This window comes from Brachypodium distachyon, chromosome 4, assembly GCF_000005505.3.
Source record: "Brachypodium distachyon strain Bd21 chromosome 4, Brachypodium_distachyon_v3.0, whole genome shotgun sequence".
NCBI lineage: Eukaryota > Viridiplantae > Streptophyta > Magnoliopsida > Poales > Poaceae > Brachypodium > Brachypodium distachyon.
Window position 1 is genome coordinate 45,717,716 of NC_016134.3, and position 21,890 is coordinate 45,739,605.

Consider the following 21,890-nt stretch of genomic DNA (forward strand, 5'->3'; position numbering starts at 1 on the left):
ATCCCCCCTCCACCACTCCCCCGACCCCACGACCACGCCACGCTACAGTCCCAACCGAACTCACCGACCGGTGGGGCCACGCGAGCCACCCCGCTGCACCCACTGCCTTCTGGGCCCTTGCTGTCAGCGCCACGAGCCGGCCATTAAAGATCCCCTTTCCCACTTTCCTCTGTCTCTCCTCTCCGTCTCCTCTCTCACCAGCTCCACCGCCGCCATCTCCTCCTCCTCCTCCTCCTCCCACTTCGCCTCCGATCTCTCCGCGCTCCGGCGAGCCGTTGCCCACCAACCAGCCGGGAGCCAGCCCCCACGCGCGTCGGTGCCGCCCTCGCGAGGTCGCGCCGCAGCCATTAGATATACTGACTTATTCCTTGCCTCCGCTAGTCCGCTTCCTCCCGATCTGACGGATCAGCAAAGCCCCACTGACCAGGGAGCCCGCTCTTCTCCCCCTCCGCCGCCGCGGGCCTCCTTTCTCCCCAGCCGCCTCGCTTGGCCTCGCCTGCCTGGCGGCCGCCGCCGGTTTAAGCCGCTCGTCTCGTACTGGTGCGACGGCTTGTCCAGAAGGTCTGCGAAGTCCGAACCCTAGGAATTGTTGTTGGCGGAGGTTGGAGCTCGCTGTAGCCCGTGGGATCGAGGCAGTAATGCGCGGATCGGGGCGGGCGGCGCGGCCATGTTGGGCCGCATGAACTGCCTCGTCGGCGGCGGCGTCGTCGACCAGGGCAGCCCGCGCGGAGCGGCCAGGAGGGTCTCGCCGGCGTCCGGCCGCGTGCACAACGCCGCCGCCGCGGGGCCGGCGGACAAGGGGGCGGTCTGCTTCCGCCCGCCGCACGTCATGGAGACGGTGCACGAGGTGGCCGTCTACATCCACCGCTTCCACAACCTCGATCTGTTCCAGCAAGGGTACGGACCCGCGGAGGCGTCTCGTGGAAGTGTTCGCTTTTTGGTCCTTTTTCGTGCTTTGCTTTTTGTGCGCATGTTTTCTTGGGTTTAGTAAAGTGGTTTGGGTTACAAAGTCAGTTACAATTTTTTGGAGTGGTTGATGTATAAAAGAGAGTAAAAAGTTTGAGTTAAAGTTACAATCCTCGTACTTCTTTGAAATTTAGCTAAGTGTTTTGGTTCGTTCGAGCATTTCTCGTTAGTTTGAGTTCCGATTGGTGTTATCTGCTCACATTTCGCTGGTTGAATCAGACCTTTTTTCTTCTTCTTACTGTTAGCCGAGGGATTCTGATGTTGCCGTTACACAGTTTGGTTCACTTGCCAGGAATTCTAATTATTGCCCACAGCTTTGTGCACTTTATTGAAACAATTGGCCTGTCAACTCTCTGTTTAACTATTCTTTACACCCGAACCTTTTTCTGTTGATTTTTACTAGGGAGTGTTGTTCTTTGTTTTGAAACGTGTATTGGATTATGTGCAGATGGTACCAGATGAAGATTAGTGCAATGTGGGAGGAGGGTGCTAGTGGTGGCAAGACACCGGCTTCGCCCGCTAGGGTCGTCCAATACGAAGGTGCGTCCTTCTCTTCCGACATCAGTTAGGAGTATTTGATCATCTACATCTATTATTTACATGATTTTAAGATGCTTGAGAAAATGCATGTTTAAATTGTCACCTTTGCTATTTATGGGCTTCCTGTGTTAGTAATGAGCCAACTGTTTCATTGCTGTCGGTAGTTAGTAAGAACTATGCTACCATATTTTAGTGCAAGAAATGAAGCCAACCTATTAGGGCTATTCATTATGGTCCTCAATTCACCTTGCTTGTATAAAACTACCAAACCTGCTTTGTTGCTACCTACTTCTCTTTCTTAGATAACATCAAGAGGCATGTGTGCTGGATATGGACTGTACGAGCATGTCACATTGTCAATGTCATGCATTATTGCTACTTATTCCTACATTTATCATGCGCCATGCAGAATATATCTATCTATCTTTTTGGAGATGCTTGTATTCCTTACAGATCAACTATCTGATGAAACTATGCTAGTTTAGAAAATGCACTTTTCTCTGGTAATAGCTTAGTGATAGAGATCTGAGATCCCAACTAAAGGATGACATGGGCCCAATGCCCACATCAAACAGTGGCTACAGTATTATGGAGAATTTGATCTGTACTGGTCTGCTGGCCCATCTGTTTAACATTGTTGATATTGCTGTACCAAGTATCTGTCCACAGTCACCTAAATCGCATATGTTCATGTCTATTTGTCTTCACTGTAAACTGAAGAAGTGTTCCATCTTCCCAAGGGATTTTCGGTTGCCATTGCTTGAAAGATTGTTTTGTTAGAATCCTTTCCAATCATTAGCTAATAGATAATGACGTGCTAGGTGGATTGTGCAGCTCCTGATGTCGGTGCGGATGATGCGTTAGGCATTTGGAAAATAGATGACGCTGATAATAGCTTCTACACACAGCCATTTCGAATCAAGTATGCTCGACAGGACATCTACCTATCAGTTATGGTGTCTTTCAACATATTCAACACTGAAGAAGAGGTTGGAAATTTTAGAATTAGTCATTTTTTCTTTTCTTTCTTACTCTACTTACCGGAGCACTTGCTTTATTTATTCAAGGGCCCAGCAGTTTCTGCCGTGATATTAAAGTATGAGCTTATATATGCCCCAACACTGGAGAATGGGTTAGTATATTTCTAATCCTACATGTATTTGTTCTTTCAAGATTTTGCTTATAGTTAAGTGCATATGTATATATTACAGATTTATTTTGTGAAGACTGATGATGCTAATTGTTCTTCTGATCTAGGTCTGATATTCAAGGTTCTAGTGTCACATCTTCAGCCGCTGTGCATGAATTTAGGATCCCGCGTAAAGCACTCCTGGGCTTACACACATATTGTCCAGTTCACTTTGATGCCTTCCATGCTGTCCTCGTCGATCTGACATTGCATATAGTGTACCTGAAAGCTGGTGCAAATAAATCATCATTGAAGGTACACAGGTTTGTGAAGCTTTAGCTTTAATGTTCTTTGAAACTGGTGCTCCTATGCAACTTGTCTGAGGCTTTAACTAGATGCCTTCAACGTTTGATACTAGCTGCACAACCATAAAACTAGGTAACTAGAAGCTGTATAGCTGGTATCCCATATAATTCATAATTTGGAATTCTATTTCTGATTTAATACTTCATATTTAACCATCAAGGAAAATTTTATTTCAAGATCCTGTTACAATACCCGAGCAGTGTATTGGAGATCAAAATCTATAGTAGGGTGAATTTAGTTTGTAGATGCATAACCCAAAAACTGTACCTATGGACTGGCTGCAGTCTGTACTGCATCAACATCAATCATTTAAATACTATCACCTTTCCATATCGTTCGTTGAGCTAGTCATTACCAGCTTCCCAATTATTTGGCTCTGGCAACTTCATGGGTGGTGTGATCTTATTTTCTTTTATGGTTCCTGTCTCCTTTTGTTGAACATATGGTTAAAATATAATATTTGTGCAGATACCAGAACAAGGTTTACACCCAGCATCACATCACATTGTAAAGGCATTATTAACTTCAAGGGAAATGCTACTTGAAGAACTGAAGAAAATAAGTGATGCTGTTGGTAAAACAATTGAAGATTTAGATGTCACTGACTTAAATCTTGGTAAATATGAGTCACTTCAGCCTCCAAAATCAGTCCTTCCTGATTCTGGTAAAGTGTTCCCAGTAACTACAAAGGGTGTTGGGCACTTGGCTGGCATTTTACATGACTTTCTGGAGGTACATTTCATCAATATTTCTGTAACGATCTATGAATTCCTCATGATTTAGGACTTGCTGATTGGAAATGTTCATGTGCAATTCTGCAGCGACCCAATGGTGTTGTTGATGGCACTAGCGATATGCTGTATACTCTTTCCAATGAAGAGTTGTTGGAATTGTTTCTTACCGTGAGCAGCCAACTTTCACTTCTATGGAACACGTTCTTGAAATTTCATAGGTCAAGTTAATTCTTCTCTCAATTTCACTTGTTATTGTGCTGTATTTGAAGTGCCCCTGGTGTTTAATTGCAAAGGCTATGATGGTTTCTCAATTATTCCTGTTATGCTACGAAACCATTTGTCCAACAATGTTTTCTTGGTTTACTGCAGGATAAATAAAACCAAGATATTGGATTACTTGCGTGATATTTGGGCCATTGACAGGAAAGCAGAGTGGTCAATATGGACTAATCACTCGAGAATCGAGATCCCACACCGCTATTTGCGAAGTATCGGTGATGACCCATCTCATCGCCATTCCCTTCTGAGAGTTTCTGGTTCAAGGAAGTTCCATGAAGATGTAATCATCACTCTCGAATTATTTGAATGAACCATCAGCCACTTTTAACGAACAAGCTCCATTCACCAATGGTATTATCACTTATTTTTAATCTTTACTTACTAGTTTTCATGTATGTGCAGCCTGTACAAAACTCTGCATCGCGGGCTGAACTACATAGGAAAAGCATAGCACAAATGAAGGTTACCCTTTTGTTTCTTGAATAGTTTATGCACAAACTTAATTCAAAACAGTTACTGATTTGAGAAATCCTGCAGATCAACACAAGGTCTGTTCAAGATATGCATATATATGCCGATCCTTCACGTGTTCCTGTCATTCTTATAGAACAGCATGTTATGGTTGTTCCACAACATGGTTCTAGCAAGGATTTGCCATCAACTTCTTCAGAACAGAAGGATACTATCGTACTACCTAAACTACAAGGAGAGTCTTCGGCTCAGAAAAATACTAGTGGTAAAAAAGGTGGACGCATATTGCGAGCTGTCATCTTTGTGCATGGGTTTCAGGCAAGTTACGTTCGTCTTGTTTAACATTCCTGGAATTATAATATCAGTAACTAATAATTTAATCATATTTACAAAAAACAGGGGCACCATTTGGATTTACGTCTTGTTAGAAATCAATGGCTTTTATTGGATCCTGGAGCTGAATGCCTAATGTCCGAGGCTAACGAGGAGAAAACATCTGGAGATTTTAAAGAAATGGGTAGTAGGCTTGCTGGGGAGACTGTTGCATTCCTAAAAAAGAAAGTGGATAAGCTTGCAAGATATGGAGGCTGCAAAGAATTGAAGCTTAGTTTTGTTGGCCATTCCATTGGAAACGTTATCATCAGAACTGCCTTAGCAGGTATTTTCCAACTTGTCAAATTCCTGCCAAATAGGTCTGTCTTTAGGGGACTAACGATATTTTTGTATCCCACTAGATCCTCAATTAGAGCCGTACTTGAAGAACCTCTACACATACATGTCGATATCAGGACCTCACTTAGGTTACTGGTACAGTTCAAATTCTTTATTCAATTCTGGTCTTTGGCTTCTAAAAAAGCTCAAGGGAGCACAATGCATCCATCAGCTCACTTTCAGTGATGATCAAGACCCCCTGAATACCTTCTTTTATAGGCTTTGTAAGGTATTACCATCCTCCTTCATTCTGGAATGTTGGAGTAGCTTTGGCAATCCGACTTGTTGCCAACTTTTACCAGATGCATTTTTCAGTAAAAGTTGACCACAAACCATTGTTTTTGTTATCCTTATTCAGTTGAAGACACTGGAAAACTTCAAAAATATCATATTGTTATCGTCACCTCAGGTTATTTCCCTTTTCTCATTTCTAACATCTTCAATTTACTTGTGGATCTGCTATTAGCTTGTGTTACTATAGTCCTTTTCGCATATCACTAATGAGCCATGTTGCATTTTCTTGATCTACTAGGATGGGTATGTACCATATCACTCCGCAAGAATCGAGCTCTGCCCTGCTGCATCATCCGACAATTCAAGGAAAGGCCAAGTCTTCACAGAAATGCTCAATAATTGCTTAGATCAGATCCGTGCACCCTCGTCTGAAACCCGGATATTCATGCGGTGCGATGTCAATTTTGACCAATCTGCCCATGGACGAAACCTCAACACCATGATTGGCAGAGCAGCCCACATAGAGTTCCTGGAGACTGACATCTATGCCAAATTCATCATGTGGTCCTTCCCTGAGCTTTTTCGATGACAATGTCTCTTCTTTGGAATACCGTCATACTCAGAAACCAAAACCAAATACTGCACTACTGACCAAGCAAGGAAGATAAATATTTCACCAGAGTGATCCTTCACTCAGATGGGTAGCAGCACTGTAAAGTTCACTAGCAGCGATGTTTTTTTCCAGCTTGTTAGGTTTGATTGTATAAATAGTTGATTTGTTCATTTTCGATTTATAGCGCGGTAGATGTACCACCTCTGCATGTCGTCTGGTGTATTTTTAACACTGCCAGTTTAGGAGGGTCTAACAATCCAGTGAGAGTATTGTCAAAATAAGCATGATATATGTGTTTGAATTTTATCATCATACCGTGGTGAAAACCTCAGATCATTTGTATTGTCTGGCAAAACCTGGAAACCCCAGGGCGCTATTTCCTTTCCGGTCTTGTTCATTATCGTATCATGTCTTGCTGCGCAAAATCGGTTCTTTTCTGTTGTACTATGATTCTGACAAAAAAGCTTGGCAGTACCCACTGAAAACTTCGTTTTAAGAAATCTGGAGTCAACTCTTTAGTTGGTAAATAACCAGTAACTGTATACTCCCTCCTTCATATTAAGTGACTTTTTATTACATGTATCTAGACGTTTTTTGGACATAGATACACATATATGGGGCAAATTTGAATTATTTAATATGGGACGGAGGGGTACGTGTAATCAACGTGTTGATTAATACATAAAAGAAATTGATGAGAGAAATACATGTGGATGTTTAGAATAATTTAAAACCAGTGAAGGGTATTCGTAATTTATTGAAAACTTTTCAAGCTAGTCAAGATGTGAAACTCTTATAGGAGGTTGGATTTAGTTGGTTGGATATCCGAGAATCTTTTGTATCGGCAAGGAGTAATGTGTTTTTAGCGGAGGGGTGGAAATTGACATAGTTAGAACTTAAAACAGTGTGGTCAAGGTTAGTACAAGGAAATCGGGTCAAAAACACACCGGACGCACGATCGAGCACTTGGTGCTTGGCTGTTGGCCTGGTCCCTCTGTTCCATTCCCTGTCGCAGGTTGCATGTACACTCACAGAGGACGAATGAGGAATGTTTCTTACAGGCACGACATTTTGCTGCCGCCGTGTTGGGCGGCACGTCTGTACCCTTGTGCCGATAGAGCAGTCACAGATGTCTGAATCCTGTGCCGATAGAGCATGTGAACCCAATAGCGTCAAGCTGACCGACGCCTTCAGCCAGAGTAATTCCAAGGATGCACTTCCTCGAGTACTCCCTCCGTCCTATTTTAGGAGTATATCACTGTCAAATTCCAAGTACAGTGACCCAAAGTTTCCCCGTTGACCCCGCCAACTACTTTTCCTTGTCCGGCCACAAGAGGTTAAACGCGTCGCCGATCTTGCTGACAGGATTTCTGTTAAAAAAAAATAATAGCTGCTGTCATGCCGTCCTTTTTCTTCCTGACTTGCTCTTGTCGCAGCATAGGGAGAATGGCTTCTCATGGGCACGACATGGTGCCGTTTCTGGCTGCAAGTCGTCTGAACCCTGTCTGGAGCACCAGTAGAGCAGCTGAACCGTTGTTGAAAGTTTTGGTTCCTCCGTCCGGGTCAACAAAAACGCGCCCGACACACGATCGAACGGGTGATGTGAGAGCAATACCGGCTGTGGCTGGACGACGTCACTTCACTGGTTCTTTTCTTTCCAAAGGACCGCAACGATGATTTATTTTTTTAGCCGATTCATTAATTAAGAGTTGGAATATACAGACCCAAAGCTCAAAGCAAAAGGAAAGACAAAGCTCAAAGCAAAAGGAAAGAGACAGAGCTACAGAGCAGAGCAGGGAAAAGCAAGGACCGCAACGATGATGCGATGAAGCCTGGATGAAGCATCTTCAGACTTGTTGCCAGAGGGCAGTTGTAGCAGGGAGGCATCTTCAGACACGTTGTCAAGCTGACACCGACGCCTTCAGCCGAGCCAGAGTATAGTTCCGAGTCCACCTTTTGAGTCCGTGACTGACCACAAATTAATTGGTTTGGCCACAAGCCCACAAGCGGGGAGGTCGCCGATTTCGCTGACGGAAAACAACCGCCGTCATTCATTGCGTGTCCCTTTCCTTTCACTTGTCGTAGCACGGTGGCGTGGCACTTTGAAGCTTCATGCCTCTTCATTCTGTCCAATCCGATCCATGTCTGTCTGGACTCTGGAGGTACGTCCGTCCATCTTCTGCAGTCCAGTGGCTACCGGAGATGCTCTTGGACGGCGATCGCTGTCATCGCTATCCTTTTTCTTCCTCTTTGTCGCAGCACAGGGAGAATGAACGGTTTCCCGTGGGGACGACATGCTGCCATTTCTGGCTCCAAGTTAAGTCGTCTCAAACTCTGAACCCCTGTCTTTGAGTGAGTAGCCGTAGAACCGTTGAAAAGCTTGTTTCTCCGACCGGCCGGCCGGGTCAGCAAGCAAACAGCAACCATTAACTTGCAACCGGGGACCGGGTCTCAGAGCTGTCGCCGTCGTCGACTTCTTCTTCTTCTTCTTTGTTTGCGACTACGTCTAATTTATGCAGTTGAACCGTTGAAAGCTGATTGATTCCTCGGAGCAAACAACGAAATGTCTTGAGCACGGGTAGAGCAGCAAAAGCAGCTGAACCGTTGAATGTTTTGGTTCCTCCGGGTCAACAGAGAACAGGAACTAGAACTAGTGAGACTGATTTGTAAATAACTGATTTTCAAGTTAGTCAAGGTGGAAACCAAATGAAACCGATCTGTGACCACACAAGAGGGAGGTCAACCCGTCGCCGTCATTCATTGAGCGCATATCCTTTTCCTTTCGCTCGTCGTAGCATGGCATGGCATGGATAAGACCATGAAGACGAATTTTTTTTCCAGTGGAGATCCGCCCCCGCTTCAAATTCCCATGTTTTTACATTCCGGCGGAGCAAATAAAACAATCTACACAGCACGGCACGGCATGGCATGGGAGCTGTCGGAGATGCTGTTGCACAGCGATCGCTGTCATGCCATACCTTTTCTTGCTCTTGTCGCAGCATAGGGAGAATGGTTTCTCATGGGCAGTTGGGCACTACATGCTGCCATTTCTGGCTGCACGTCTGAACCCTGTCTTGAGTACCTGCAAAGCTAATTTGAACCGTTGAAAAGCTTGTTACTCCTCCGGCCGGGTCAACAGCAAACAACAAGGAGAAAACTTGCAGCCAGAGACCGGTTCGTTGGTGCCGACCTCCGGCGAGAAGACGATGAAGGGTCTCCATCTCAGCGCCAGTCGCAGTCGTCGACTTCTTCTTCTTTGTTTGCTACTACGTCTGATAGGACCACAATCATCTGATGATGATGATGCTATTAGCCTATTGTAGCATCAGCATAACAACAGCTGGAGGAGCTGGAGCCTGAGAGTGTGACAGGACTCACCAAGACAAGAAAGAAAGACGGTTTAGGTTTAAGCATGGCCCTACAAACCCAATCCACATAGCTCATCGTAGCATCACAGGTAAGTATGCTGCTGCTGTGAGCCAGCTTGTGCTGCCGATGCAATGCCCCCAAACTTTCTTACACAGGACAGAGACTTCTCTGAGTTCTCTCCAAAATCATCCTTCCTTCTACAATTCCCAATCATACAATCTCTCTGTCAGTTTTTACCAGGACGGTGACAGAACCCAACTGCATTTTCCACTAGAGTAAAGAGTCTCACTTTCCTCCCCTAAAAAAAGAACAACAAAAAAGTTCCAATTTCCTTGAGAGAAAAAAGGACTCGTTGTCATGCCGTTCTTTTCTTCCTCTTGTGGCAGCAGCATTGCCAGTTTGCCACAGGATATATATTGTTTCTCATGGGCACGGTATGCTTCCATTTCTGGCTTCAGGTCTGAACCCCTGTGTTCTGTGGAGTACCTATTCTAATTCTATGCAGTTGAACCTTTGAAAGCTGATTGCTTGATTCCTCAGGGCCATCGGAGCAAACAACGACTAGAACTTGCAACCTCCGGAGACCGGGTCGTCGTGCCGACCTCCGGGGACGCGAGAGCAGAGCAGGGCACCGGGAGGAGTCCATCTTTTGGCGCCGGCGCCGTGATGTACAACTTCTTGTTCTTTGTGTTTCCTCTGATAGGATCACAATGACCTGGTGATGCCATTTTAGCAGATGAACAGCTGGAGCCTATCGCAATAGCACCAAGAGAAGAGACAGTTTAAGCAGGGGCCCTAACCCCAATCCATACAGCTGCTCACTTGTAGTACAATCCAGCTGCAAGTGTGCAGCAATAACAATATGCTGCCACTTGTCAGCACAGGGACATTCTGCTGATGATGCATTGCGCCCAGACTTCTGCTACACTTATCTTTTAAAAGTTAAAAAAAGGGTGAGTTGATGACAACGTATGTGTCTACATCACCAAAAAAATTCATTGACTTGCAAGAGTGATTGTTGCGGCAGGAAGATCCAACACTGGGATAAAAAAAAAATGCAGGCATGAAGGGAATGGGTTTACAGCTAACTGAGAATTTAACTGGACATGATCACAGGACACTCGAAAACAAATGATATTATGGAACGGTTTAAGCAGGGCCCTATGTCCCAATCCATCCAGCTCACTGCAGCACAGGTACAACCGTTAACCGTACTAGTGTGCCGCAGCAGCAACACTATGCTGCCACTTGTGAGCACAGAGCCAGCTGATCAGCTGATGCAATGCTTCCAAACTTTCTTACAGGACAGAGACTTCTCCTCCCAATCATCCTTCTCCCCTCAGTCCCAATCATCCAGTCTCTCCATTAGTTTTGCAAAGATGGTGACAGAAACCAGGTGTATTCCCAGATGATCAGCTACACTACAATGATACCAGCAGAGATCCAGTCCTGGTGAAGATGACGAGGTGTTCCTTCCTGTTATATTCATGCAGCCATAGCAAGCAGCTTTGCTGTGTTGCTTGTTCATTGGCTTTTATTGGAGTGTTTGCTGCTGCAAGATCCAACTCTGGGATAAACAGTTATACAGACAAGGGGGTGGATTTTCAGCTAACTGAAAATTAACAGGGCATTACCGCAGGGCATTCAAATTCAAATGATAAACATGACTTCCGATACAGAATCTACAGATACTCATTTTTCTTGTCCAGATTTCTTTCTACCCATATCCACTAATAACAAACACAAATATTATATGAATCCATCAATTTATGTATCATGGAAGATTGGAAGTAGATGTCCTATCTAAAAGGCATCGGCATTGTACAATAAAATACTCCAATAAACATACAACCACATTAGATCCACTGAAACCTACCGAACGATCCAATATCTAGCTATCCAGAACAGATAACATATCTTCACAACTTATAATTAAAATGCCAGTGTGTTAGAGCGCCTGTCTGGAACGCGGTAATTATTGGGAAAGATTTCAATGCCAGTGGGTATCGATTAGAATCCCCATGTCCAACACTGCCAAATAGGATGGTTATGTGCTGAGAGAAAACTATACTGACAAATCCACAATGTAACTTGCAGATACATTTACAGGAGAATGTTTTTTCTCCAGTTTTCGTATCTAAGATGGCAAAGATCAGAGTGACCTTTGCGAGCTCAGGAACATAAATTGAATCACAACAGAAATTAGCCGCAGACGCACACAAATAACAAAAAATTTGACGACATATATACCAAAACAACATGGGAGAACCAAGCAGCCATCTTAGCATCAAGATGGCCCCTTTCTAATCCCCTTCCTTTACACAAAGGTACACATTTATACTTAATACGATTTGGAACAGAAACAAGCAAACCAAGAATCAGAAAGCTACCTATGACCACCACATTGCCTGATATCGAAGGCGTGACTTCAATTGATGGGATCAATCGGCATTGTGCATGGACGAGTCAAGGCCTTCGACGCGGCTGCGTATGATGCGGTGGAACACCTCACGCACCTGCTTCTCGAGCGGCTCCAGGCCATCCCTCATCGCTGCGCACACGGCGGCAAGCTCCGCGGCAGCCTCCCGCAAATCGGTCTCCCTGTCCCCAAAGAGCGGAATGGGGGCAGCGTCGATGGCATCGGCGAGCTTCTGGGTGGATTTCTCAAGCACCTGGATTTCCTTGAGCAGGCCGCAGGCGGTGCGCCTCTCCTTGCGCTTCCCCTCCTCGGTCAGGCGTTCTTGCAGGGTAAGGAGAGGCGGCGCCCAGGGGAATGCCGCGCGCGCCGGCGCGGCGGGAAGGTGGTGCGCCAGGAGCGCGCTGGAGCGGTCCGGGCACGGGACGGCGGCGACGAGCGCCCAGGCGGTGAAGTGGAGTATGCATCCCATGGCGTAGACAGGGGCGGCAAGGCCTCCCTCGTGCGCGCGCGGCGCGGTGAGCCCTGCGCCGATGGCCTGCAGCTGGCGCGAGGCGGACCAGGTGCGGGACACGCTCCAGGAGAGGGAGCGGAAATGGGAGGCGGAGGCGGAGGAGGAGCCGACGGCCGAGCCGCCGGCGCGGGACGGGGAGGCGCGCGCGCGGCCGAAGGAGCGGTTGCGGTGTGACGCGAGGAAGGAGGCCACGCCCCCGCTGGCCGAGGACCCCGTCTCGTCGACGAGGAGCACGGAGAGGTCGGCGATGGCCTTGCGCGCGCGGCGGAGCTGGCCCTCGTGGATCTCCCCGGGCGCGAGCAGCACGGATGCGGCGATGTCGGCGAGGCGCTCGAAGCGGCGGACCTGGTCCACCCCGTCCCGCGCCGCGTTGCAGACGTCGAGCGCCTTGACGGCCCTCTCGTGGAACTCGGCCACCAGCCGCTCCCCGGCCGCCGGCAGCGCCCCGCCGCGGCGCCGCGCCTGGGCCACCACGACACGGAACTCCTCCTGGCACAGGATGAACGCCTCGAGCAGCCGCCGGATCCACGCGACGGAGAGGATCTCCTCCCCTCCACCTCCCCCGCCCCCACCTTCCCCCTCCGCCGGCAGAAGCTCCACGAGGTTCGCCGCAAGGTGGCGCTGGAACAGCTCGAGGTCGGCCTCCTCCCCGGACGGCATGGCCGTGTGGTCCCGCCGCAGCGAGAGCAGCGACCCGAAGGAGAAGGGCGACGGGGAGGACGACGACCCCTGGTAGTCCGTCACCGGCATGGCCTCTCCTCTCCCCCCTCCCCCGCTCGCTCGTCGGTCGCCGGTCCCGGTCGCTGCCGGAGGCGAAGAAGCGGATCTCGCGCTGCAAACGGGTTGCCCTGGCTGGCTTAGCGGGCTAGCGGGCGCGCATCCGCCGGAGAAGAGAATAGAATAGAAGAGAATGTGCGTTGCGGAGGAGCACTAAAGAGAGGGAGGGGATGTGGTGGAGGCTTTATATGGGGGTGTGAGATTAGGAAGGGAGCCCCTCCCTAATTAATAATGGGATTAAATTAGAGCTGTTTTTGGGAGGCTGGGACGAGCAGCAGCACTGTGGCTGGCTAATCATGAAGGGAGAGGGATTGCCCTGGATTTATTTATAGCCAGAGGGGAATTTCTTATATGCTTGGAATGTTTTCTGGGGATTTTTTTTTCTGATTACTAGTATTGCTCACGTTGTTGTGATTGTTTTGCTTTCAAGTCCTTCACGATGTGGATGACTTTGTTTTCTATGGTTTTGCCGGGTTTATTTCTTGGCAATGTATACGAGTAAAAAATCTTGGCAATGTTATCCAACGAGACGATAATGTAAGCGTCGTCCTTCCGCTGTAAATTCATGGAGTGGTCATCACAACTCATGGAACATGTGAAACTTAATTTCACGATTTTGCATCGGAGACAATTACGTGTGAACGGTCATGTTGGCAGTGAGGAGGAAGAGGAGAACGGGACACCGGAGAAAAGAAAATAAGTAAGTTTGGGGCAGAGCTAGTGTAGCTTTGATGGCGTTAATTGACATCTACAGATCTTTTGACATCCTTCATAAAGAATAACGACAAATTAAACACCCATATAAATATATGACGACTCCATTATTTTTAAATGCGTGACATCATCCATGGCGAAGTAATACGGATGACCGTCTTTTTCTGTTTCGCCATGCAAGATGAAGAACGGACAATAAAAAAGGACGATAGAATGAAAGAAGGGAACAAAATAGGGATTGGACCAAAAATAGGACATGTGAGTAAGAATATGGTTGTATGCACTCTAACTCCAAATAAAAATAATATATTAATAAACCATGTATGTCCATTATTTTTCGCGCAAATGAGGCTGCTAAATGCAGGTCACCGGCGCGTTATGCTTTGCTAGGGAACGGTTCAGAAATTCGATTAAACAAATGCCACTGACCAACACACACACACACTCATGCGCACGTGACATTTTTTTGACGCCTTCTCTTTTTTCCAATTCCCACTGGACACTAATTCACCGACCATGCGTTTACACTAACACGATACACGTCGTGTGTAACGACAGTGTGAGGACCTAGATGTAAATCCAGGAAAGTAGAAGGGCCCTACGTGCACACGGGCGAGAGAGATCTTCCAGCGGCGACTCGAGACCCGAACCTGGCAGGGCGGGCCCCGCGGAGCAGCGACCGGGGCCAAGCCAGGGCATCCGGGCCCCACGTGGCAGCGACCCCGCGCTGTGGCGCGTGGCCGGTGGTGGGAACTGGTAACGCGGCCACGACGCGCCGAGGACAGGCTGCAGCACGCGGGGCTAGGGCCTAGGGCCTAGGGCGCGCACGCTGACACGGAGGGCCCACCGGCGACCGGGTCCAAAGAGAGCTGAGCTGTTCAGCTTCTCACGGGCTGTACTACTACGGGGAAAAGCCTTTTTTCCGGCTTTCCAGAAGCCAGCGCGGCACGCACACGGGCACACTGGAGTGCGAGCAGATTTACCGAAACGCCCCCCGGGATCGCGCAGCGTGCCAGGGGCAGATCGGGGATTTTGGAGAGCTATCTGGCGGTCCTTGGTCCTCGGGGCTGACCGGCGTGGGGCCATCATGTCGGAGGTCGGTGGGACGGTTGTGTCAGCTGGCTGCCTGCCCCGGCGGGCCCGCGGAACGGTGACCCCGAGCTGAGCTGGCAGAGCAGTCGCATTCTTCCTTCTTAAAAGTTTATTTATTTACAAAGGTTTTTCTTTTATTTTGACAGGATTCTGTAAAAAAGTTTGTTTATATGCTGATCGTCTGTGCGAGCAGTGGCAGCCGTAAAAGTGGCAAGTTTTTTTTTTCTTTTTTTTTTTGCGGATCGTAAAAGTGGTAAGCTGATCGGCTCGAGAGTACAGTATAAAGCTAAAAGAGATGGATGCGTTCTACAGAAAAGAAGTAAAGAGAGATGCCGTGGGCTCGTGCGTGTGATTCACAACATGGCACCATTGGAGAAGAGTAGTCAGTCCTCCAGCTCCTGGCCTGGCCATCTCACATTTTTTCTTTCTTTCGTCAGCAACAATCTTATCTTGGCCCAACGGCCCAAAGTCGTTATCTTGCGTCCGGCTTTGGGCTACAAATTCCTTGCGCTGGGATACGTTTCACGTGGACCATTAGATATTCTTAAAGAAAATCGACGTGTACATATACTCATACGTCCACATAAAACACTGACAAGAGGGAGGGACTCTTAGTCAAGAGAAGAGATCTAAACCGTATCAACAAGAAGACAAAAACTTATTAGCGCAGGACACGATGCAGCATCAAGCCATGTTGACGATGCAACAGTGAATGGCCGAGCGATTTATCCATAGAATACATCAAGAGACTGTCATTGTCTCTGCAACTACATTTGTCATCGATATTATAAGACGATGATGATGCGCAGATGCGACAGACAAAGACAAAACTGTCAATATCTCGGTGCATGCCCAATGACTCGAGAGGCTGCCAAGATTTTTAATTATTAAAAAAAGAAGAAAATTTACCAAGATTTCAAGCAACAAACGAAGCTTTTACTAAGATGAGAAGAAACGATCACCTGGGCTGCGTGCGTGTAAACCAAATTTAATCATTTTTGTCCATCGAAGCAAGAAAAACTGCTTCGTTTTTTGTCTGGCCAGATGTAGAAACCCGCCTCATCTTGTCAAGTGGTGGCATTCCTATCCTATCAAATTATATCATCAAGGAAGACTTATGAAAGAATCGCAACGCTCCAGTTTATTATTATTAGACAGCACCTGAACTTCTCAGCAAAAGAGGGGGTCTGAATTCCGGGATAACCGAAGCTTCGTCGGTACCGGTCGACCGCAGAATCGTAGGAATGATCTCTTGAAATCGAGAAAGAAAAACATTGCTGTGTTAGTCCTGACGTATCCTACTGCCTGGAGGAGTTGTTGATGCCAATGAACGCCGTAATCGAAATGAGGAAGCATGTCAGCTTTCAGCATGGTGACGGGCCAATTACCGGCTGCAATTCAGCGCCTTAAAAAGAAAAATCAGTGCCACTGCGATTACCAGTTCTTCAATTGGGCACCTTCGCGCCCCGTGCTTTTTGCAGACTGCCCAAGACGCTCTCTACAAGCTTATCCTTCTCTTTATCTTCTTCCGAGTCCGAGCCTGAAACAAAACAATACTGCTTCTGTGTCGGCCTTGTACTCTTCAGAGTGTCAAGATAACCCGGGCTGCTGCTCCTGGAACAGTCCACGAGACCGTCAATGCCAAGTTTGTTGCTAGAACCATCATCCTTGCTGCTGCTCCAGGAATCGATGATTTGGAGGAGGGAACTCTGCTCACTGTCTCTTTTGGGCTGTTGATCTGCTTGATTGTCATTATCTGAGAAATCATCTTCTGAATGAGTGGGAGACTGGTAGCATGTTTCCTTATCAACCCCCTTGGCAGTTCTGGTAGCAGCAGATACAGGACCGAGTTCCTCCCAGATGAAATCATCACCACTGCTTTCATTCCCATCGCCCTTGCTAGCCCGACCATTCTCATTTTCAGCAGGTAGAACCCTTGGGAATTTTACTATTACACCAGGCATAATCTGCAACAGTGACTCAAGGTCTGCATACCCAAGTTTCTGGTGATCAAGCTCATACCCATGCTTCTGAGCGAAGTGACGCTTGAAAATGCTGATGTTAAAACCGTCTTCATATTGCAGAAGAAGGTCCTTTAACAGCTTGTGGCAATCAGACAATGTCTCCTCCCTAGTGAGAGTCCTGTTTGTCCTGCCTTTGTCATCGACATGTTTACCCTGCTCCAATGGCTTCCCATTAGAGAAGAGAGAACTGAGACCAGACTTACTAGGATTTGATGGAACATGTGTTCTCTTCAGAGGGAGTGTAAGACGAAAAGGAAAATATCTCGATGGAGTTTCTTCAATCCATTTCTTTTCTGAAACTAAAAGATGTACCAGATGATCAAGATCTTTTTGAACCAAGCCTTTGAGAGGCCAGCAATCTAAATTCTCCAATCCATGTGCCAACTCCTCCCTGCCATTAAAGTAATAATGTAAGAAACTCCTAAAAATGATCAAGCCAAACATGATTTGTCATATTTTTTCATATGAACCTGGGTGTGGCCCATTTATTTGGCTGTAATGATTTCCTGGGAGTAAACAAAATATGCTCGTGATAGATATAGGTGTTCCTGGTACTAAACTAGACTAACTATGTGAGCTTTATACATCACAACTTGCTCATAATGTGTTCAAACAAACTATAGATATGGCCCACTTTCAAGCAGTCACAGGCAGATTTGCAGAATTATGGTTTGTGAGCTATAAGATCTCTCGCAAGCAAACCTACAGAATGATAAATTTGCTGGCATCAAAAGCTATTTTCTTCTCATCAGTTGATACTTACAAAAATCTACATACTGTCGCATTGGCTTCGGACATAAAAAACAGAAACATTGGTAGTCAAAACTAATATGTTAACACGCAAGACTTGACTCGTATTAACACAGATGTTTTAGTTACTGAATAAATATTCATCAGTTTTTAGTGGTTATAAGTAGGATCTAAGGGTACAAAAAAAACATGAAATAGAACCATCATGGTTAACAGAGTAAAAGATTTACCTTGTCTTTGCTTTTGAGATAAGCTCAGACCCAAGGGGCTTGGATAGCTGTCGTTCTAAAACATCCCAAAAGTAAAATTTTGTGAATATTTTATTAACCACTTGCTGCTCACTTCCAGAAGTTGAAGCCTCTAAAGATTCAGATTCCATAGTTAAGTCCGCACTTGCTTCATCACTGACACTTTTATTAGTTGTACTGTTCTCTGCATCTGATTTTCCAAATTTCCACCACTCCATTGCCCAGCTAAATAAGCCCTTGTTCATCTTGGAGGTATCAGCATTTTTTTCAGCTTTACTCAAGGGAACAGATGCAGGTCCATTACATGGTTTTGAGTTTTGGAGAATTGATGGATCACTCTTTAGCATTCCCATCTTTTCCGCATGCTTTACTGTTTCAGAATCCTCATTGTCTGATAATGCTGAAAAGTTAGCAGTCATCGCTGCAGAGCTTTCAATTCCAGCTGAGCTGCCGTGTTGGGAAGAGGTCTTATGGATCTTATTCAAAAGCCTGCTACTTTGATCGGAACTATGATCTTTCTGAGGTGTTTGCGAATCACCAACCACTCCAGCAGAAGTGCTTTCACTACATGGAGAAACCTCACATTTAGCGCTCTCAGAGCCATTCCACAGTATCCAGATCCTTTTTAATAGCCCATCCCTGTTAACAGTATTTTCCACCCTTGAGGAAGAGGGAGTTCCAGGGACAGTCCTTGCATCAACTTCCTTGTGATCGGCAGGTAATTCTGTCTCTGGATTCATGTCAGCTGTTGCGCATTCCTTTCGATCCTCAGATAACACATCCGATGAAGATGAGACAGCAAATGTGGGTGAATTCTTATTCACAGTCTGCATGAAGCTTCTGTCCCTGAAAATACTTCGAGAAGAATTTAGGGTCTTACGATTTTGTTCAGAATGCAAAGTTGATACAGAGGCTGGATGGGTCTTATCGTTGTGTGTTTCTCGATTGCGATTGTTGTCCTTGGCATTACTTTCAGCAGAATTCAGGGGCTTGATTCTTTTTTCATTAGGCTCCCGTAATATTTTCTTGACTCCAACTACATATGGCTGATTGGTACCCAATGGAGAATCAGTAAATTCCACAACATCTGGCATCGATTGGATAAGGCAAGAGAACTTTTTGTGGCCAAAGAAGTCATAACCAAGAAACACATTGTTCCTTTTAAGTTCGTCTCGAAGAATTGAAAGGCTGACCCCATTAGGATATGAACTTAGTGCCTCCCGTATCCCATTAACTGTAGATGCGGGGATTGTATTAACTGCAATTTCAGAATTTGGACAATGTTTGATGTCAGATCGTACTGGTATTGCCATGGTTTCTTCTGCTTCAGTGTCAATGAAGGGGTCATCAAGGGCTCCCTTGTAGTGGCCATACCAAGATCCAGACAAACCATCAGGTGGATGGTTAAATCGTTTCGGTGAGAAATCTTCCCCTTTAACTAAAGCTTCCCAAGGCCACATAATTGTCGCTGCACTGCACAGTACATTGGTAGCAGAACTAGGACAAGCAAGTAGTATGTTATAGTTGCTCATTCGCAGACGATGCAAAATGTTTGCGAAATCTTTATCCCCAGATATGAGGAAGAAATGAGCTGGTGGTGGGTTCTGAGCAATCCAGTAGACAAGATCAGCCATAAATGACCGGTCAGAACTATTCTTTCCACCTACATTATTGAAATAGCATTAATATTAGAACAAGAAACCAGAATATCATAGAACCAAATAATTGCAAGAATAATAGATACTGCAAAATGGAAAATTTGAAATATTTCAAGGGTCACCGATGAAGAATGCTAATATTGCTACACAACAATTGTTAGAAACAAAATTCCAAGCACCCCTGTGTCATCCATGCAGTAAACTGTCAACTTAATCAACTAATATTTGAGTTGCGTATACTCTATTAAATTCATAGAACATCGCTACTGCACTACCTAATACTTCATCAATTAGAAATACACACGAAACATAAAAAATAGCAGTGATTAGAGATTAAGAAACCAATGGAAAAACAACCTACAGCAATATCTTTATTCCTATAAAAGACTAAATTGGTGGCGGTGGTCCGTCAACTTTGGGCAGCGTAACTTCTTTTTGTGGCACATGTTGATTTGGCATAAATCATTGAGATGGAAACGAATGTGGATTATATGATCTACGATAATACATAGTAGTGCAACATTCTTTTGAACATGTAATTTTTAGTCCGTAGCAACACATGGGTCTTGTGGTAGTACTTGTAAAAGATCCATCAACCCGCGAAGAAGCAACACATTATAAATCTCATCATGGTGCTTTACTAAAAAATAGAAGCACATTTCCCACAAATCTTAAGTCACGTCAAAAGAAAGTTCTAACCTTTCTGGTGCTACACAATAGAAAATCCATGTCTGATAACATCCTTCCACCCATTTCCACATGAAAAGGATTTGTGGCATTATGTAGCAGACTCTCAGAAATACAACACAAACTCCCGATCATGTACGCACAAAATCAAGTAGCAGGTGAGCTATGATGTATGGTGGCCAAATTAACTCCTGGCATCAAATTTCACATGGCGAAGTTCACACTATTCAACATCAACACAAAAACACTGCCCTAGTAGCTGTCACGGACTGATAACAGAACTCAAACCACAGGGCAATTCGATTCTAACCAACCCAAGTATGATCTCCATCATGTCAAAGTCACTCACTTACGGTTCCAACCATTGTGAAACAACAGAAACAAACAAAACTGTGCTGCGGTGTTCATCATCATCAACTCAAACATACTAATATGGCAAAACATGGCAATTCATAACGAACCGTGAGCAGCATAAAATGCCTCGTCAACACAAGCGCTATAAGAGGCACCCAGAAGATCTTTCTCCAACTACATCTACACCAAAATGGTAAACGATTGCTAGGGATACGAGCGGAGGAAATCAGGAATCATAACCGCACAGAACGGAACGGATGTAGCGGGAAGAGGGGGCGAGCACGCAACTGTTTGGGACGTGGGAGATGGCGATGCCGGTGGCGACGAGCGCCTCCTGTGCCGAGCGGGAGAGCTGGATGACGTCCCCGAAGGCGGTGATGGAGAGCGGGCCGCGGACGCCGGCGGCGCGGAGCGCGGCGGAGACCCGCTGCGCGATGCGGCAGACGTTGACGGCCTGGGGCACGTGGCAGTTCTCGAAGTCCCACCACACCGACACCTTCACCGCCTTGCTCTCCTCCTCTTGCTGCTGCTGCTGCTGCCGCCGCCTCTCGCCGACGTAGTGGGGGCCGCCAGCCGCTCCCGCAGCCGAGCTGAGGTTGTGGCGGCGGTGGCTTTGGACTCGGCAGCGGTGGCCGCCCGCGAAGCGGCGGAATAGGAGCTGCGGCGACATGGCTGGGGGCGCTCCGGATCGCCGCCGCCGCCGCCTCTCCTCTCGGGTTAGGGGGGGCTCTTGCGATTTCGTCGCAGGGTTTTGTTTAAACCCTTTTAACCTTGGTGGAAAATCATCCACCGTCCGATGTCCTCCGAACGGTCGTGATCTGACGGAATGGTCACAAAGACACAAACTCACTGCTCTGCTCTTATGGGGCAGCATTTTCCGTGTGCTATTTTTTTTTCTCTCCCACCAATTTGATGATTTCCTCCTGCCCTTCTGCACAACCGATTGTCCCCGAGGACGAGTTGGTGAACTCCCACGATTCTGACCATTTCGTTTTTTTCTTTTTTCATTGCGGAACCAAATGAGAGAAGGGAATGTTTTTGAAGCGCAGTAAAATCCACTGATGGCTTTCTTAGAAAAAACAAAAAAACAGGGAGAAGAAACTTAATCCTCTTTTTGCCGCCCAGGCCGCACCCAGCTACACCAATTTCCACCATTGCTGATCTGATGTCATCTCAGCCATTCCTCTGAGCCCACGGAGGTTGGGTTCTTCTCCGACGCAGCTGGCTCTTTCGAACCCTTACTT

At 46.4% G+C, this 21,890-nt stretch overlaps 3 protein-coding genes across 6 annotated transcripts; 1 reads left to right on the forward strand and 2 right to left on the reverse strand.

The window, feature by feature from the left end:
- The first annotated feature begins 170 nt into the window (after positions 1-170).
- On the forward strand, positions 171-6,428 carry LOC100833444 (protein FAM135B). Of its 2 annotated transcripts, none has more exons than XM_003578818.4 (14): positions 171-897; positions 1,415-1,506; positions 2,341-2,495; positions 2,574-2,638; positions 2,764-2,950; positions 3,470-3,733; positions 3,823-3,953; positions 4,105-4,294; positions 4,417-4,476; positions 4,552-4,803; positions 4,885-5,143; positions 5,220-5,425; positions 5,555-5,605; positions 5,729-6,428. In XM_003578818.4, the coding sequence occupies exons 1-14, from the start codon at positions 668-670 to the stop codon at positions 6,017-6,019; spliced, it is 2,433 nt and encodes an 810-aa protein (XP_003578866.1). In that variant the 5' UTR covers positions 171-667; the 3' UTR covers positions 6,020-6,428. The 2 variants fall into 2 exon arrangements, with proteins under 2 accessions (XP_003578866.1, XP_010238687.1); XM_010240385.3 differs by having other exon boundaries at positions 882-897; positions 2,328-2,495.
- Positions 6,429-11,480: 5,052 nt separating this feature from the next.
- LOC100833748 lies at positions 11,481-13,380 on the reverse strand. The gene has a single exon (XM_003578819.4). The coding sequence runs from the start codon at positions 13,090-13,092 to the stop codon at positions 11,854-11,856; it is 1,239 nt and encodes a 412-aa protein (XP_003578867.1). The 5' UTR covers positions 13,093-13,380; the 3' UTR covers positions 11,481-11,853.
- A 2,182-nt stretch (positions 13,381-15,562) lies between these two features.
- LOC100834665 lies at positions 15,563-21,380 on the reverse strand. 3 transcript variants are annotated; one of them, XR_002960323.1, is made up of 5 exons: positions 20,935-21,380; positions 17,930-19,610; positions 16,087-17,340; positions 15,888-16,008; positions 15,563-15,793 (listed from the first exon to the last, which is right to left on the reverse strand). XR_002960323.1 is itself a non-coding variant. In XM_003578822.4 (3 exons), the coding sequence occupies exons 1-3, from the start codon at positions 21,314-21,316 to the stop codon at positions 16,371-16,373; spliced, it is 3,033 nt and encodes a 1,010-aa protein (XP_003578870.1). In that variant the 5' UTR covers positions 21,317-21,380; the 3' UTR covers positions 15,795-16,370. The 3 variants fall into 3 exon arrangements, 1 of the variants encoding a protein (XP_003578870.1); XR_002960322.1 differs by having other exon boundaries at positions 15,563-16,008; XM_003578822.4 differs by lacking the exon at positions 15,563-15,793 and having other exon boundaries at positions 15,795-17,340.
- Between the last annotated feature and the right edge of the window lie 510 nt (positions 21,381-21,890).